The 15,105-nt window shown below is 48.8% G+C and overlaps 1 protein-coding gene across 7 annotated transcripts in view; it reads right to left on the bottom strand.

Moving 5' to 3' along the window:
• The window catches only part of XPO6 (exportin 6), a 103,897-nt gene that overhangs the window by 17,733 nt on the left and 71,059 nt on the right, over nucleotides 1-15,105 (bottom strand). For 2 of the 7 annotated variants that reach the window (XM_019431835.2, XM_019431833.2), the window contains exons 10-14: nucleotides 14,383-14,491; nucleotides 12,544-12,633; nucleotides 11,320-11,389; nucleotides 5,130-5,289; nucleotides 2,057-2,149 (exon numbers count right to left, since the gene is read on the bottom strand). In XM_019431835.2, the coding sequence (XP_019287380.2) occupies nucleotides 2,057-2,149; nucleotides 5,130-5,289; nucleotides 11,320-11,389; nucleotides 12,544-12,633; nucleotides 14,383-14,491 (522 nt within the window). Of the gene's footprint in view, nucleotides 1-2,056; nucleotides 2,150-5,129; nucleotides 5,290-11,319; nucleotides 11,390-12,480; nucleotides 12,637-14,382; nucleotides 14,492-15,105 lie in introns of all 7 variants that reach the window. The other 5 variants (XM_019431834.2, XM_019431832.2, XM_019431831.2 and 2 more) reach the window with 3 other exon arrangements.

The following is a 15,105-nucleotide window of genomic DNA, read 5'->3' on the forward strand; positions in this document are numbered from 1 at the left end:
ATTTCGATTTTTAAGATTTTCCTTAGGAAAAAAAATTAAGAGGGTGCCTGGGTGGCTCAGTCGGTTCAGTGTCTGACTCTTGATGTGGGCTCAGGTCATGACCTCACGGTTTGTGACTTCAAGGCCCGCATCAGGCTCCGTGCTGACAGCGCAGAGAGCCTACTTGGGATTCTCTCTCTCTCCCTCTCTCTCTCTGCTCCTCTCCCGCTTGCACTCTCTCTCTCAAAATTAAGTGAACATTTAAAAACAAAAAAATTAAGACCTAAATCTCCCCAAAACTCCATTTCTCTTTCCCTCATCTGACTCTCCTCCTGTCCCTCCCTCCCACGAACATGTACAGTCTGGGGAGCTGATCTAGATTATGGGAGAGAAATGTAATATGGGATTCATGATTAGTTAGACATTGGATCCAAAGAAAGAAGGACACTTCTGAGGCAACTGGAGAAATTCGAGTATGGAAAAATATATACATATACACTCTTAAAAACCCCAGATATTACGGCATCCGTGAAAGTCTCAGAGTATTGATAATGGTATTATGGTTATGTAGGAGGAGGACCTTGTTCCCAGAGATATGTGCTCAAGAGTTTATAGGTGAAGTGACATGTTTGCAATTTATTTTCAGTTTACTTACAAAAAAATAGTGTGTGTTTGTGTGTGTGTTCACCTGTATAAACAAAAAGGAAGCGTGAGAAACAAAAGCAAATGTGGCAAAATATCTATAACTGACGAATCTAGCTTGAGAGTATAGGGTGTTCATTCTGTTTTTCCCCTTTTCTACAGGTGTGAACTTTTTCAAGCCGTTATTTTGTATTTTACATTTAGAATGCACTGACTTTTAACTTTTAAGCTCTGAAAGTCAGCCTTTGGAGTCTAGGAATTTTAGTCAATCTATCAAATTTACAGAGCTCCGTAAGGCTTAAAGGGAGGGGCTCCAAAACTTCCTGAAATTGTGTGCAAGATGTTGTGTTTATGAGCAAATTAGCATTTTTCTCGGCTGAAGCTTCACAGCTTTCTCTAATCTCGAAAAGGAAAAGTATATATATATGTATACGTGTGTGTGTATACACACACACACACACACACACACACTCTGAAAAAAAAAACCTAAACCACTATAAAGTAACAGATAAGACTCTCTTTCTATCATTTACCTAATTTGCAGCTTAAGAACTGCTCCGGAACAGGGGTCAGCAGACTTTTTCTGCAAATACCAGAGTGAAAATATTTTAGGCTTTGCAGGCCACACACACTCTGTCACAGCCACTCTGCCGCTGCGGCACAAAAGCAGCATAGATAATACGTAAATGGACGGGCCCGGCCGTGCTCCAATCCTAATTTACAAAAGCTGGCAGTGGGCTGGATTCGGTACAGGCCATAGTTCGCCAATGCCCGCTCCGGTCCAGAGCAAGCCTTCTAGGCAGTGTGATCCCTGGGATGTGGCCCCGCCTCCAGTCTCCATTCTGCTGTCCCTTCCATAGTCACTTTCCTAATAGCTCCCCACCGTCCTGAAAGCTTCTCAAAGTGTGGTCCCTGAATGTTCTTCAGAATCGCCTGAGGTCTTGCGTAATCTGCAAATACCCGAGCCTTCCACATCCTGCTGTAGTCAGAATCTCTGATGGAATGTGTTGCCCAAGTAATTCTCTGGGCCCTACAGTTGCAGTCACTGGCCCACAGGAGAAGATTCACGGCACTCGAGCTGTTTCCACCATGGTCCTACCGTGCCTATCCGGCCTCATCTCCCACCACACAAACCACACACCACCCCCTAATCACGGGGCTCTGCAACACATCTTTGTCTTGGCTCATGCTGTTCTTTCTTCCTGAAATGCCTACCCCACATACCCTCTGCTCCCAGCTCTCATCTGCCTGATGAATTCCACTTACTCCAATCACCCCTGCCCCCAATCAATCTTTCTCTCTGCCTAGGCTTGGAGGAGGCAGTTTTTCTCCTCTTCATGGCAGGCACAACTGTTCCCTTCTATCCAGAAAATTCCTGGGGGCCGGAGGACAAGGTCCCTCCTGAGAACGCACAAACAGCTAACTCTGTACTTACACATCAATGAGGTCAGGTTTCAGTACTGACGGCACAGCAGTTTCAATGTTGTACAATTTTATCTGAGATCCATACAGAGTGACTTTGACCAACCTGTTGGCAAAGAAGCAGGTAAGAGAAAACATTCAGCTTGTGGGCTAACATAGACAAAATGGACAAGGTACCAACAAAGGTCCCAAAGACAGACTTTTTTCCATCCAAAGAAGAATCAAGACCAGACCTTCAATTTTATCCCAAAGATACCTGAGATGTGCATGAAGATTTATATAAAGACACTAACTAAAGCTGACTTACAGAATCAAAAAACTTTGTATGCAAAATAAATATCTAACAGGGAAATATAAGATGATATAATATATACAATACAAGTGACTAAGAAGTAAATATTTCATGGTGTGTATTTTACCACAACGACAAAACTCTGGACAAGTAAATGTTTCAGATGGACAGATATATGACAAAGAAAATACGGCAAAATGTTCACTGTAGAATCTAGGTGACGGGTATATGGGTGGTCCCTGTATAATTTTTCAACTTTCCTGAAGATTCGAAGATGTTCATGATAAAATGTTTGGGGGAGAGGGCAGGGCACGAAGCAAAAAAGGTTTGAGAACAAATCGAAGCGTTTTTGACATGAAGCACAATCCTTCCAGAAGCAAGCTGCTGCGCCCACTGGTGGCGCAAGGGCTCACTGCACGCAGACAAGCCTTCAATCCAGTAACTGGAGAACCGGCTGTACAGAGAAACGGAAAATGCCTCTTTCGTTAGAGATGGATGCTCCTTTCTGAGCAAAGGGAAGAAGCCGGAGACGCGGCGAAGCTCTCCCCGTGCCTGCTCTTTAAGGAAGCCTGGGAGCAGGTCTGAGGCGGGCGCCAGGGAAGACAGTGGGTGTTTCTCTCCCTCGGTGCCACGGCACAGAGCTTCTCAAACTTCACCGAGCGGAAGACTCAACTGGGGAACCTGTCACAGTGCAGGCTCCCTGGTCCAACCCCACAGACCGACCCTGCAGCTGCAAGGAGGAGCCTGGAAATCTGCATCTCTGGAAACATCCTGGGGCTCCGTGCGCGTGGACCTCACTCTGGAAAGTGCTGCTCTCTGAAGGGACCAGAAAGCGGGACTTCACTAGAAAACCACAAGCTTGAGTCCCAAAGCACTGAGGGTCAGGAAGCAGTCAGGAAGTGAGGGTGAAAGTAGCAAGGGTTCTCGACTGGAAGCTCTGGAAAGGGGCCGGGGTGATACGTAAGCGACGTACCAACATGCACCCGGTGTTTAACTCTTTAAACTGTTCTCCATTCTTCACATTCACAAAGTAGGTATACATTTATTTAGCGGCACTGAATACACACAGAGCGTGCAGCCACCCGCTCCTGTCTCCTTTACCTTTTCATCCTATAAAACTCTAAGTCTGGACCCACGAAAGAGCAACCCCATCCCCCGCCGCAGCCCTGGCCCCCGCCATTCCCCTTTCCCTCTGGTCCGGACTATTCCATGGGCCTCACGTAAGTGGAGTCACCCTGTGTTTGACTTTACGTTCCGCTTTCGCGTTCCCCAGCATTCTTTGGTGCTACTCTACACGGAAAATGGGCTTCTAAACGTGTCTTTTACGATTTCTACGTGCAGCAGTTTAGCTAGGAGGTTTGTTGTGTGGAGCCTGAGTGAAAAGCCGGCTAATCACACCGGCTACGAAGATCAAGCAGTCGTAACAAGGAGCCTTCTCTCACACTTTATTCTGAATGAAGACAAGACTGCAAAGTACCTGTAAGTACTGAGCCTCAAACCTAAAAGCAGTGCAGAAAGATGTACAAACCTAAAAGCAGTGCAGAAAGATGTCCTTATAAGGACCTATGAGCTAATGACGCAGGAACTCTGAACTCCGAAAAGATACAGATTTCAAGGAGGAAGAACGCGTCCCATTCCGCTAACCGTCAGTGCAGTGGAACGGGCCTCACCCAGGACGGCGAGGAAGGAGGATGCTGGAGGCGACAGCTCTGTGGCGTGGCTAGAGCACAGCATCTGGACTCAGGAAGATGGTCAAAAACCCATGTGCTCCCTCTCGTGAAGCGTGGCCTGAAGAGAGGCACTCACCATCTCTGGGCCACGGTTGGCTCACAGGGAACGTGACATCCCCATCCCCCAAAGTAAAGAATGAAATGATACGTGCAAAACCACTTTGAAAGTTTCCTACCACGTGCTACTTTTACTATTTATTGATATTAATCTGGCTTTTAAAGATTTATCCAAAGCTCTTTGTTTTCTCTGCTTTTAAGCGAAGAGTAACAGTTAAAGAAGACTCTGGTGCGCAAGTCACTAGGCTTGGGGCTTGGTTTCGCTTGGCGTGTTGTCAATGATACGGCGAGTGGGCCAGTGAAAGAGTCCGGTGGCTCAACTGTGGGCTGGACCCACATCTGCCCAATTTTGATCTAATCAATCCACCGGTTACCCTGAAACAGTCTGAACCTCCAAACACATTGAAGCATCTGACTCGTTAAGTGCCTGAGTTCGTGGGAGGGGCGCAGGGAGAATGGGGCAGTCAGGAGCGGTCCTCAACACACGCAGCCATAAACCCGAGGAGGGACCCGAGGGGAGGGGTAATGACAGAAGCCTGGTGGTGGAGAGGTTGGGAGCCACCTCTCCGGTCAAGCTTCAACTCCTCAGGACCCTCCCAGGGCTGGAAAAAGTCCCACCTCTAGCACCTGGCTGCCAGATGCCGACGGACTACCCGTTTGTCCTTCCACTCCCAGGGCTTTCCCGGTGTCTCTTTACCTGTGGGCGGAGACAGAAGACTGACCCCACGTGGCTTCTTCCGGGACTAACCCTGCCTTCTCATCCACAGACCCAATCTGCAATGAAGTGAACGGCCTACGCGTACAGGCTGCTAACCCCCGGCCGCTGCGCTAAGTGCCGTATCTCGTGAACTCTCACAAGAAGCTACAAGGCACCAGGTCCCCTCCATGTCACAGCGAGGGACCTGAAGTCCAGAGGGGTCCGGTGGCCGCTCCGCGTCCGCCTTACAGCCGGCAGCACGCCGCCCTCACGCAAGAAGGAGCGGCGCCGTGACGTCACTCTGGCCTACCTCTCCACGACGGTGAGGGCATCGCTGAACCGCGCCGCAAACACGTCTCCGATGAAGTACTCGGCCAGCCGGCCCACGGCCTGCAGGAGGGAACTCAGGTCTCTCAGGGAACAGTGCAGTCGCCGGCAGTCATTCTCCGCTGTGATGTTCAACCTGTGGCCTGGAACGTAACACCGCAGGCGGTTTTCCACGGGAAGGACGCGTTTAGTTACCGCTACGGACAACAGCTCCTACAGGCAAGCTACATTTAGCAAAACCAATTGTTGAAACACAGCAACTCACAGGCTGCTTCCCAGACACGAGCTGGGAAAATGGGCCCAGTCCTCCACCTCAACCTGTACCCACACGCACCCCGGGGCCAGAGAGACGGACAGCGAGCGCAGACAAGAGGGACACATGGCCTGGTGTGCCGACATGGACGGAGCACCTGACGTCATTCCTCTTGTGACCCTGAGGTAGTGACACCACCAATTTTACACCCAAGGAAACCCACACAGGGAGGCCCAGCCACCTGCCCAATGCGGGTCCTATTTCTGGGGCAGAACCAGGCTAAGCCTCTACAGCTGCAAACCTGCCTGCCTTCTGCACGTGGCCTGTCACACAGAATGGAATCTCCCTGGGCTGACAGGATTCACCCCTGTTCAAAGAACCGGGGGTAGCTGGCACTCCACCCCAGACGGTCTGCAGGTAGCACGGTCTAGAATAAAGGCACGGGGCCTGGATTCACAAGACGGGTGCCCTGCTACCCGCTGGCTCCGGACCTCAGCAAACCCTTCTGAGTCTGGTTCCTTAAAGAGGAAAATAATGCTCCCATTAAATTCACTAGTGTAAAGGCAAAGTTAGAATGAACTATGAAGCATCCTTCAATGTTTTAAGAAATAGGTGTAACAAAAAACTTGTGATTTTCTACGGCCTGAGACTTTCTTACTTTTCCACACGATTTCTTCAAGCCGAGTGATTTAGATGCAAAGATGAAGGACAAAAACATCTTCAATTCAGCCCATCTCCTTGCCTTGCGGACCCCTCTCCCCACAAAGGTCCACAAAAGACAGTGAGAAGAGCCAAGCCAGGAGAGGGCGCTCTGAGTTGGGACAGAGTTCTCCTCCATCCAGTCGGAAGGAGGGAGGGAGGGGCAGTAACAGCAAGAGCCCCCTCCCTGCCCACAGGGCACCTACAAATCTTACCACTCCCTAGATACCAGCCCCCTCCTGTGGCAATTTCAGGGGTTTACTCCGTTAGAAGAGAGGAACTGGCTAAGGGCAACCCTGCTCCCGTGGTGTCCCACTAGCATCTTCCTAGAACCCAGACCTACAGACTCAGCTCCCCTTAAGCGAGTGTCAAACCCCCTGGGGCTCTTCCAGTTAAGGCAGGAGAACCCGGACCACTCCCCCCTCCCGCCCCCCCCACCCCCCACGCCTCCATCAACACCAGGGCTCTCGTGACCTCACTGCCTCCCCCACCCCCACTCCAATATCTATCTCACCCGGACCCACTGTTAACCCCCAGTGCCTCAGGTCCCTGCCCAGACTGTCCACTGCATCCCTGACCACTCACGCCCTGTATGGTCTTCTCCAGATTCATATAACCACCACGTCTACTGGGAGACCTTCTCTCCGCATTGCCCGACAGAAGGAATGTGCTTCCCTCCTTTCCTGCATCCCCCTCCAGGGCACCTCAAGTACACATGCAGATAAACTAATGAGCTACAAGTCTCCTCACTGACCATGAACTCCTTCACGGGGAGGGGCTGTGGCCAACACTCTGCACAGCGCCTGGTACGGAAGAAGTGACCACAACGAACGAATGAATTAGATACGACCGAATACAGAGCAAACTAGAGCAGTACAGGGAGGCTTGGGGAGCTTGAGGTTCCCTGATTATTTAAATGTGATTATGGATAAACAACACTTGTGGCGAGACAAACAGCAAAGGCTGCACACCTAAGAAATTGCCAGGTGAAGCGGCAAGTTTGATGCCTCGGATCCTACGCTGGCTTCCACGTGATGAGGCTAGAAACAGACCTGTGACAGCCCCCAAGGGTAGACATGGGTTTGGAAAAAGGTGTGGGTCACATCCCCAGGAGCAGGAGGACAAAAGGAAGGGGCAAATCAAGGAAGGTCTTTACAGGGACAGAGCCGGTGACAAAGGCCAGCTTTGGCCCACCCCTGCCTTCCTCACCTGGTCCTCCACCCCCAGCCCCGCACAGAGAGCAGTGCTTCAGTCAGGAAAACACCAAGCAGTGGGATTCGCGGCCTGCAGGCACCCTGCCAAGGTCACTGGGGTGGGCGCCTAAGGAGGGTGAGCCAGCTCCTCTAGTCAGAGCAAGAGGACGACCACCCCACGCCAGCCAGATGAGCCCACAAAACGGAGAGAACCAAGAGGTATTTTTGATCATGCGAGAGACAACGCTGCCTCTCCTCCTCTCCCAGCTAACAAAAGCACCACAATCACGCACTTTCTGAATGTCAAGGATTTTCAGGCTTACAGCTATATAACTGACTCCCAGGGTAAACTAAAACCTGTTTTCCTTTGCACACCAAGCTTTAGGGCTGTGGGAAACAAAGCCTTAAGAAAAATCTGCCCTGGAACTGGGTGTGGTGCTGCTAGTGTCTGCCGAAAAGAGACCAGCCTTTCTCTCCCCGGGGGCAGCGAGGACACATTCTGACTCCGCACTCGCCCGCCCCGCGCACCTTCGTCGCCTCGCCCTCGCCCACGAGGCTCTCCACCCTGCCGACTGCTTCCCAACTTCTTGTGCCCTTAGGTTTACCCAAGAACGAGGTTCTTGAACAGTTTAAAACATGAAGGGAAACAAAAACCAAACCAAGATACCGCCCTAAATCGGGTTTCCACTGGCGTCTGGGTCCTAACAGTCCTGGAGTCGTTGTGAGCAGGCCTCCCCGCCTGCCCCTGAGTCCACCCGGCTGCAGCCGGTGCGGGGCCTCCTCCCAGCCTCTCCCCACAAGCTTCTTCGCGGAGTCCTCCATGTTTAAACAGCTGGGCCAGAAACGACAGAGAAAAAGTGTCCCTCCCCCCACAATTCCTTATTGGCATCCCTGGTCCCACCCCGAGGGAAGAACACAAAACGAGCCTAGGCCTGCTTACGAATGGCAGCCTTGGGGAGAGGCAAAGACAGAGACTCTCCTCTCGGCTCAAATACACCCCTGCATCCCTTCATTTCCCGTGTCACCCTCTGGCTGAGAATCCCTGCCATCCTGCTCGTTCCCTTCTAAACCTGCCCGAATTTGTCAAAGAGCAGTACTTGGAATGAAAACCAGCTCAGGACCGCTGTGATTTTAAACTATCAGTTCGAACCATAAGAAACTGCTGATATGTGTCCACTTCTGACAGAACAAAACTGCAATTCCGTATAATTCAACTGAAGACACACGTACCATCTACAGCGCGTGTCAATGCAAACTGCGACTGCTGCTCGCCTACCGTCTGCAAGACACATAAGCACACAGGCAGGAGGCACCCCAATGAAAATCTCTGCGCCCACCCCCGAGCCTAGAACCTTCACACCGCCAGCAGCACCAAATGCTGCAAGCAATCACCTGAGTTCCCACTGAGAAAGCTGTTCAGAACCACCCCCTTCTCCTCCTATTTGGCTAAGGCTTAGATGTCCGCCTAATAGCAAAGAACAGCCGCAAAGGGGAACCCTCAGAAGGACATCACTGCCACATGGAGGTTTGCGGGACAGAAAACATCGCGGCCACACCGAAGCGCGATCTTCCATCAAGCAAGTCGCCCTGAAGCCATCTAGGTGCATGTGCTTTTTACCACGTCCAAAGGACAGCTCCCTGGCAAATCAATGCCCGGGGGGAGAAAACATCTTCATGTTAAATATAACTCAGTCTTCTTTTGTTGGGGGGGCTGCGGAGGTAGAGATGTGAAAATCCCCATTTGAGGAATTCTGCTCTGAGAGAACAAGTAGGTCATAAATGAAGCCAAGCAGAACAAAGAATAGAAGAGACACAACAACCAAAGGTGGGATCTTTCAAACCACAGACGGTTGAGAAAGATAGGCAATGCGGGCGAAGGATGACCTCCCAGGGGCAAGACCCGCACACAGCCGCTGAGGTGCCACAGCGACCTCAGGCCTTGTCTCCGTCCTAATGAGGAAGTAGAGGCAGGAAGATCGGCAGCAGGTGTAAACAGTCAGTCTCCCATCCACACAGCCTCCAGGGGAGATTCGAGAATTAAGAGCTGGTGAGAAGTAAAGCACATGAATGGAGGGGCCACCCTCTCAGAGGAAGATGCCACAGTTTCTGTTAAGAGGCAGGAAGGCTGCTAATCCAGCATGGAGGTTATTGGAGAGGTTAGATGGCCATGGGAACCAGGGAACAAAATGTATTCAGAGTTTCCATTTTTTAATAGGCTTTGCATTGGAAACTTGGCTTTGGAGCCACTAAGGGATGGGGGAATGCTTCGTCACGGATAAGACAGATCGTTTTAAAACAGTAAGTATTTCTCTGGCCTGAGAGGAGTATGCACCAAGGAGCAGTGCTAGGGATGAGATTTATAAACGATCTGGAAAGGCCAGGCACACTGGGAAACTGCCAGTAAACGGGTTTCAGTGAGAACAGGTATATGATATTTCATTCAGGGAAAAATAAATCAGATTATCCTTCTCGGATGAGAAACTCTAAGTTACCAGTATGTCTCAGAAAAAGGATTTAGGAGTCGCTCAGATTTTTCTCCTCAAGACAGACTCAACGTAAGCTTTATGTAGGGGTCAATTTGGGGGGGTGGAGGAGTACATGCTCAGTTTCTTAAAAGATCGAGAATAAGATCAAGACCGGGTCTTTAGGATGCTGAGTACATTCTAATCTGATGAGTGGCCCTGAGGGAGAGACCACCAGGGTACAATTTTCCCCAAGAATGGATGCTGGAAAACATCTGTAGCATTTATACAGTCAAATGATTTTTGTTAATGTTGACAGCATATTTTACAGGCATGTTTGCTTTGAAAAGTGATCTTTTTAAAGTTCTTTGTAAGCTGTTCTTAACCTATCTACAAACTTAGGGGCATGCCAAGTCCCATCAACCTCCTGGGGCCCAGCGGATTATTTAGAAGCTAATAATACAGTCATGGAAACAAACCGTCACAGGCCACCAAGAAGGGCAGCCCCAGACAGAGCCTCTCGTGGAGGCTCTGCCATGAATAACAAGCTCGCCCAGGAGATGGTCTATACCCTGAGAGGCTCTGTGCCAGGCTGAGACAATTACACAGTAGAGGGGCTGGGGGCCGGGGCCAGGCAGGACTCCTGGAAGGAAAACACTGGGAAGAAGATGGGGGAGGCTGGGGGGATACGGGGAAGCACGGGTGCATTTGCAGGCACAAGAAGAAGTTTTTGGTGTTTTCAACTAGCTAGCAAAAAATGGACGGCAGATTTTAGTTCATTCAACTTTCTAATCCTTCCCTACTATACCATCTTGGGACAAAGTGACATCTCTGGACACCCATTTCCTCTTCCATAAAATAGGAGACCAGGACAGGTGAGAGAGTCAAAGACAGCGTAGGCAAAGAATACAGTGCCTGGTGTGTGACGTGTGTTCTACACACAGAAGCTGTTATTGTTATCAACCAAACGGCCAAAAACTGCTGACCCTAAACCCCAAGCAGGTGAGTGAAGCCACCTACCAAGGGCAGCCCAAAGTCTTCCCAGCCAGCTGCAGCCAGGCCTCCCGCGGGCCAGCTACGGGAGGAGAGTTAACAGCCACGAGCTGTCGGCGTGTGCCCGCACAGGTCGGCCGACTCCAGAGCCGCTCCTGGGTCCTCTTACTGCTTAACGCCAGGGAGGAAAGAGCACACGGCAGCAAAGCCCAAAGCCATTTTTCCCTAGCGTGCTTGCTGGTTTCAAAGACACAAGGAAATAGCCTAATTGATGGCTTTTTGTTTCTTTTTCCCCCCGCTAAGTCCCCCCTCTTTGCTCCAAATCAGCTGCTTCTTTCTCACTGAAACACCTGTTCGGAATGCACTGTCACAGCCTCATCCTTGACCTCCCCCACGGCTCCTTTTTGTCATTGATTCTTTAAGAAAGTTTTCCATTTAGGAGTGGGGAGAGACAGAGCGGCGGGGAGGGGGCAGTGGAGAAATCATGTTGCGACAGCAAAGAAGGCAATAATTAAATATTAGCCCGGTAGTTTTCTTAATGTCGGTTAAATTAGAAAATAAAAACCAGTTTACCTGACCCTGAAGTAACTATAAACTGCTGTAAACCCAGATAAACTTCTAAATTGTCCTGAAGAACTGGGAACTGAAAACAAAAAAACAAAGATTAAAAAAAAAAAACAAACATAAGTCCAACTTTTAACAGCATTTTAACGTTAAAACATTACAAGATCTATGGGGGGTGGGGAGGGGCATCAGATTAAAAATACCCTTTTCTCTGAGAACCTTTACTGCCAGCTAAGGAGTGGCTCCCTTCAGTGCCCTGCCTTCAACAATTTCTACAATTCACACCACCAATTAATGTTTGGAATCAGAAAAGAAAAAAACAAAACAAAACAAAACAACAACTTATCAGGTAGATAACTCTTTTCTAAACAAAGCAATGGATGCTGGGTTTGACTATTACGGTTCCTAAAAGAGGACACCAAACCCCAAATGATCTACACCTTCTAGAGCTTAAAGACGGAACCTATCTCCCTTCAAATCCAAGGGAAATCCTATTCTGGAAAGAACTGTCAGATAATCTGCCTTATTTAAGTGCACGGCAGAGTGAAAAGACAGGCCCAATTTTTTAGAAGTCTGATTCCCTTACTCATTTGGCAGACAGGACCCTCATAACCAGAGCTATCAGTATCTTTTCTTTCTAAAGCTGCTAACTCACCGTTAGGACAAAGATCAGACTTCAATGTGACAGGTCCCTACGAAAGGCAGATGGCGAAACACAACAGAACTGTCTACAAGAGAACACAAGACCCCCTCCCCCAAATCATCTTGTCCTTGAAGAAGAGATAGGCTTAATGAAATCTCCCCAAATAACAAGCACCACTGAGTGAAGGAAAGCGGTCCTTATGACTAAGATTCTAGCACATGAATATACGCAGGGTGCTAGCGACGGGCTTTACAAAGGCTCACTTTGCAGCAATCGATCTTTAGCAGGAAGTCCTCTGCGTGGCCTGGTCGTTTCTGAGCTACTGATGCAGGCCTGAAGGCATTAGTAAAATTCATATTACATGTGAGAGTTCAGGAAGAAAAACAGGGCTTCCAAAAGCGGATTTAAAATATTTGGGGACATGTTAGCATTTGTTAAACTTTGAAGGTCGGTGATGGTCATCATTATTCTTTGTTTAAAATGTATACCTATGTATTTTAAAATACCGGTGAGCAAAAAAGCCTTATTACTCGTGCTACATGTGCAGGGAGAGAATCAGGCTCTTCGTTCCCCTCCCGATGGTGAGTTACCAGTGTCGAGAAGGCGTGTGTGGGAAGGAGCTCCATCACTTTGGCCACTACCTCCAAGCTCTGGCGTAAGTACCGCTGCCACTCTGTCTGCTGCTGTGGGGGAAACACAGAAGGATCAGCTCTCCCGGAAAGGCAGTCCTGTCATCTTCCCTGCCCATCTAGCCTCAACCTCAAGTCCACTCTCGGACGTAAAATCTCGAAGAAGTGGCAAATGACGGAACCAGGTCATTTGGTACTTTAAAAAGGCCAACCTGGAATCTTTTTTTTTAATCCAATGAATTAGTTTCCTAAAAAGCTGTTTCCTCAGCACATGATCCAGAGAGAATGACCTACTTTTTCCTACGGTCACAGGGACACAGAGATTTTAAAAAGCCACTGGTGAGATGCTCAAGGCCCCTCTATGAGAACGTAGCTATAGGAACTGGTCGCTCGTTCATTACCTTCTGAAACAGTGCATTACTAGGTCCCTAGCAGTGACGGACTGCGTCAGTGCCACTCAAAGTACGGTCCACAGACACGGTAGCACCAGCATCTCCCACGGCCTTGTAGGAAACGTAGATTCTGTGGCCCCCCACCCCTAAATCAAAGTCTGTTGAACAAGTTGTCCCAACGATTTTTACCCATGCTCCAACGTGAGAAGCACTGAACTAAATCGTACAGCTAACAAGAAGCGAAGCTCAAGTTTACCGAGCACCCACGACATAAGCAGGCATGCAGCCAGCCCTTCCACACATTACCGTCATGTAACCGTCAGCGCAGGCCAGTCAGCCACATCGCTTCCCTTTTGGGAGAGGAGAAAATGAAGCTCAGAGAAATCTAAGGCCCAGACTTCTATCTCCTTGTGGCCCAAGGTTTCAGAGATTCAAACCCAGGCCTCTGAGTTCCAAGTACAAGGCTCTTTCTAACCCAAACACGGCCACCCTCAAGGTCTCAGCCATGCCACGGTCACAGTTATTTTGAGAGCCCTACCAGTGACTTGAAAATTCTAAAGTGCACGGTGCTTAAGAAAAAGGAACATGGGAATTGTGTCCTTCAACACATTTGCCTTACCCATGTTGGGCACACGAGTGTCAATAAACTCAAGATTGATTTTAAGATACTGATCGACAAAATATACTCAAAAGAGACTTCTTTTCATCCTAGCCTTACCATTTCGGGAGCTCTTTATGCCCTGTCCCTCACCCCGCATCTAGCTAGTTTTTATTCGTTGCCCAGAGTGGGGAGCAGAGGTGTGGGTGCAAGGCAATACAGAGCCCTTGCTCAACCATTTCTCACTGTGCATATGGTGTCTCTACTTATCTCCCTAGTTCATACAGGTAAAAACGTCTGTCAACTTCTTTTTACAATTAACAACACCCAAAAGACGAGTAGGATATATAGCTGGCCCTTGAATGACACAGGTTTAAACTGGGCATGTTCACTTACACAGGATTTTTTGTTTCAACAAACAGTACAGCGCTGGAAATGTATTTGCTCTTACCATTTTCTTCATGACATTTTCTTTTCTCCAGCTAACTTTATGGTAAGAATATGGTATAGAACTCACGTAACATACAAAATATGTGTTAATCGACTGTCGATAAGGCTTCCGGTGAACAGTCAGGCTGTTAGCAGCTAAGTTTTAGGGGAGCCAAAAGTTATACTTGGGATTTTCGACTGCACAGGTCGTCAGCACCCCTAGGCCCCACACTGGTCAAGGTCAACTGTAAAGTTCAAACACACAATTCAAACTGTAAGACTACTCTGGCTCCAGAGCAGAGAGCTTACAGGTTCCAAGTCTCCGTTTGGACTCACACCGAAAATGACAATGACTACGGTTGATTAGGCCACGCCGCTTACATCATCATCCAGAGTCTCGTCATCCAGCTCCTCCAACTGGGCCTGGTTGTATCTGAACTGGATTCGATTCAACACCTCCGTGAGCAAGAGGACTAGAGCGTCTTCGTACCTATGCGGCAGGGAGAAATTCAACAACAGGTGACAGCAGGCCTTTAGCCTGGGTTTTGAAAAGGCCTCCTACACTCTGAAGAAGAATAGCGTCGCTGCTGGATTACCATATACAAGCAGTATCTGAACTAGATTTAGCTTACGGGTTGGCAAGTGCGTATGTGAGAGTGGAACGGTGGCAGGGGTATCTCTTTATTTTGCTACGTTCCAGACAGCTTCTTGACGGATGGACCCTTTATCATTAGACGCTGTCCTCTGTCCCCTGCAGCCACTCTTGTCCTAAAGTCTATTCTGTCTGACACTAGCATAGCTGCCCTGAATCTCTTTTGGTTACTGTCTACATGGAATAGCTTTTTCTATCCTTTTACTTTCAACCTGTTTGTGTCTTTGAAACCGAAGTGAGTCTCTTATAGACAACATGTAGCGGGATCATGTGTTTTCAATCCATCCTGCTAATCACTGCTTTTTAAACTAGAGAAGTTATATTCTTTACGTTTAATGTAATTACTGGTAAGGAAGGACTTCTGCCAGTATCTTTTGTTCAGCTCCTCCATTAATGCCTTCTTTTGTGTTAAACAGATACTTCTTTTCACTCCCCTGGCATTCTTTTCACCA

Source organism: Panthera pardus, unplaced genomic scaffold (genome assembly GCF_024362965.1).
Source record: "Panthera pardus isolate Hobbes unplaced genomic scaffold, ASM2436296v1 HiC_scaffold_5, whole genome shotgun sequence".
NCBI classification, from domain to species: domain Eukaryota; kingdom Metazoa; phylum Chordata; class Mammalia; order Carnivora; family Felidae; genus Panthera; species Panthera pardus.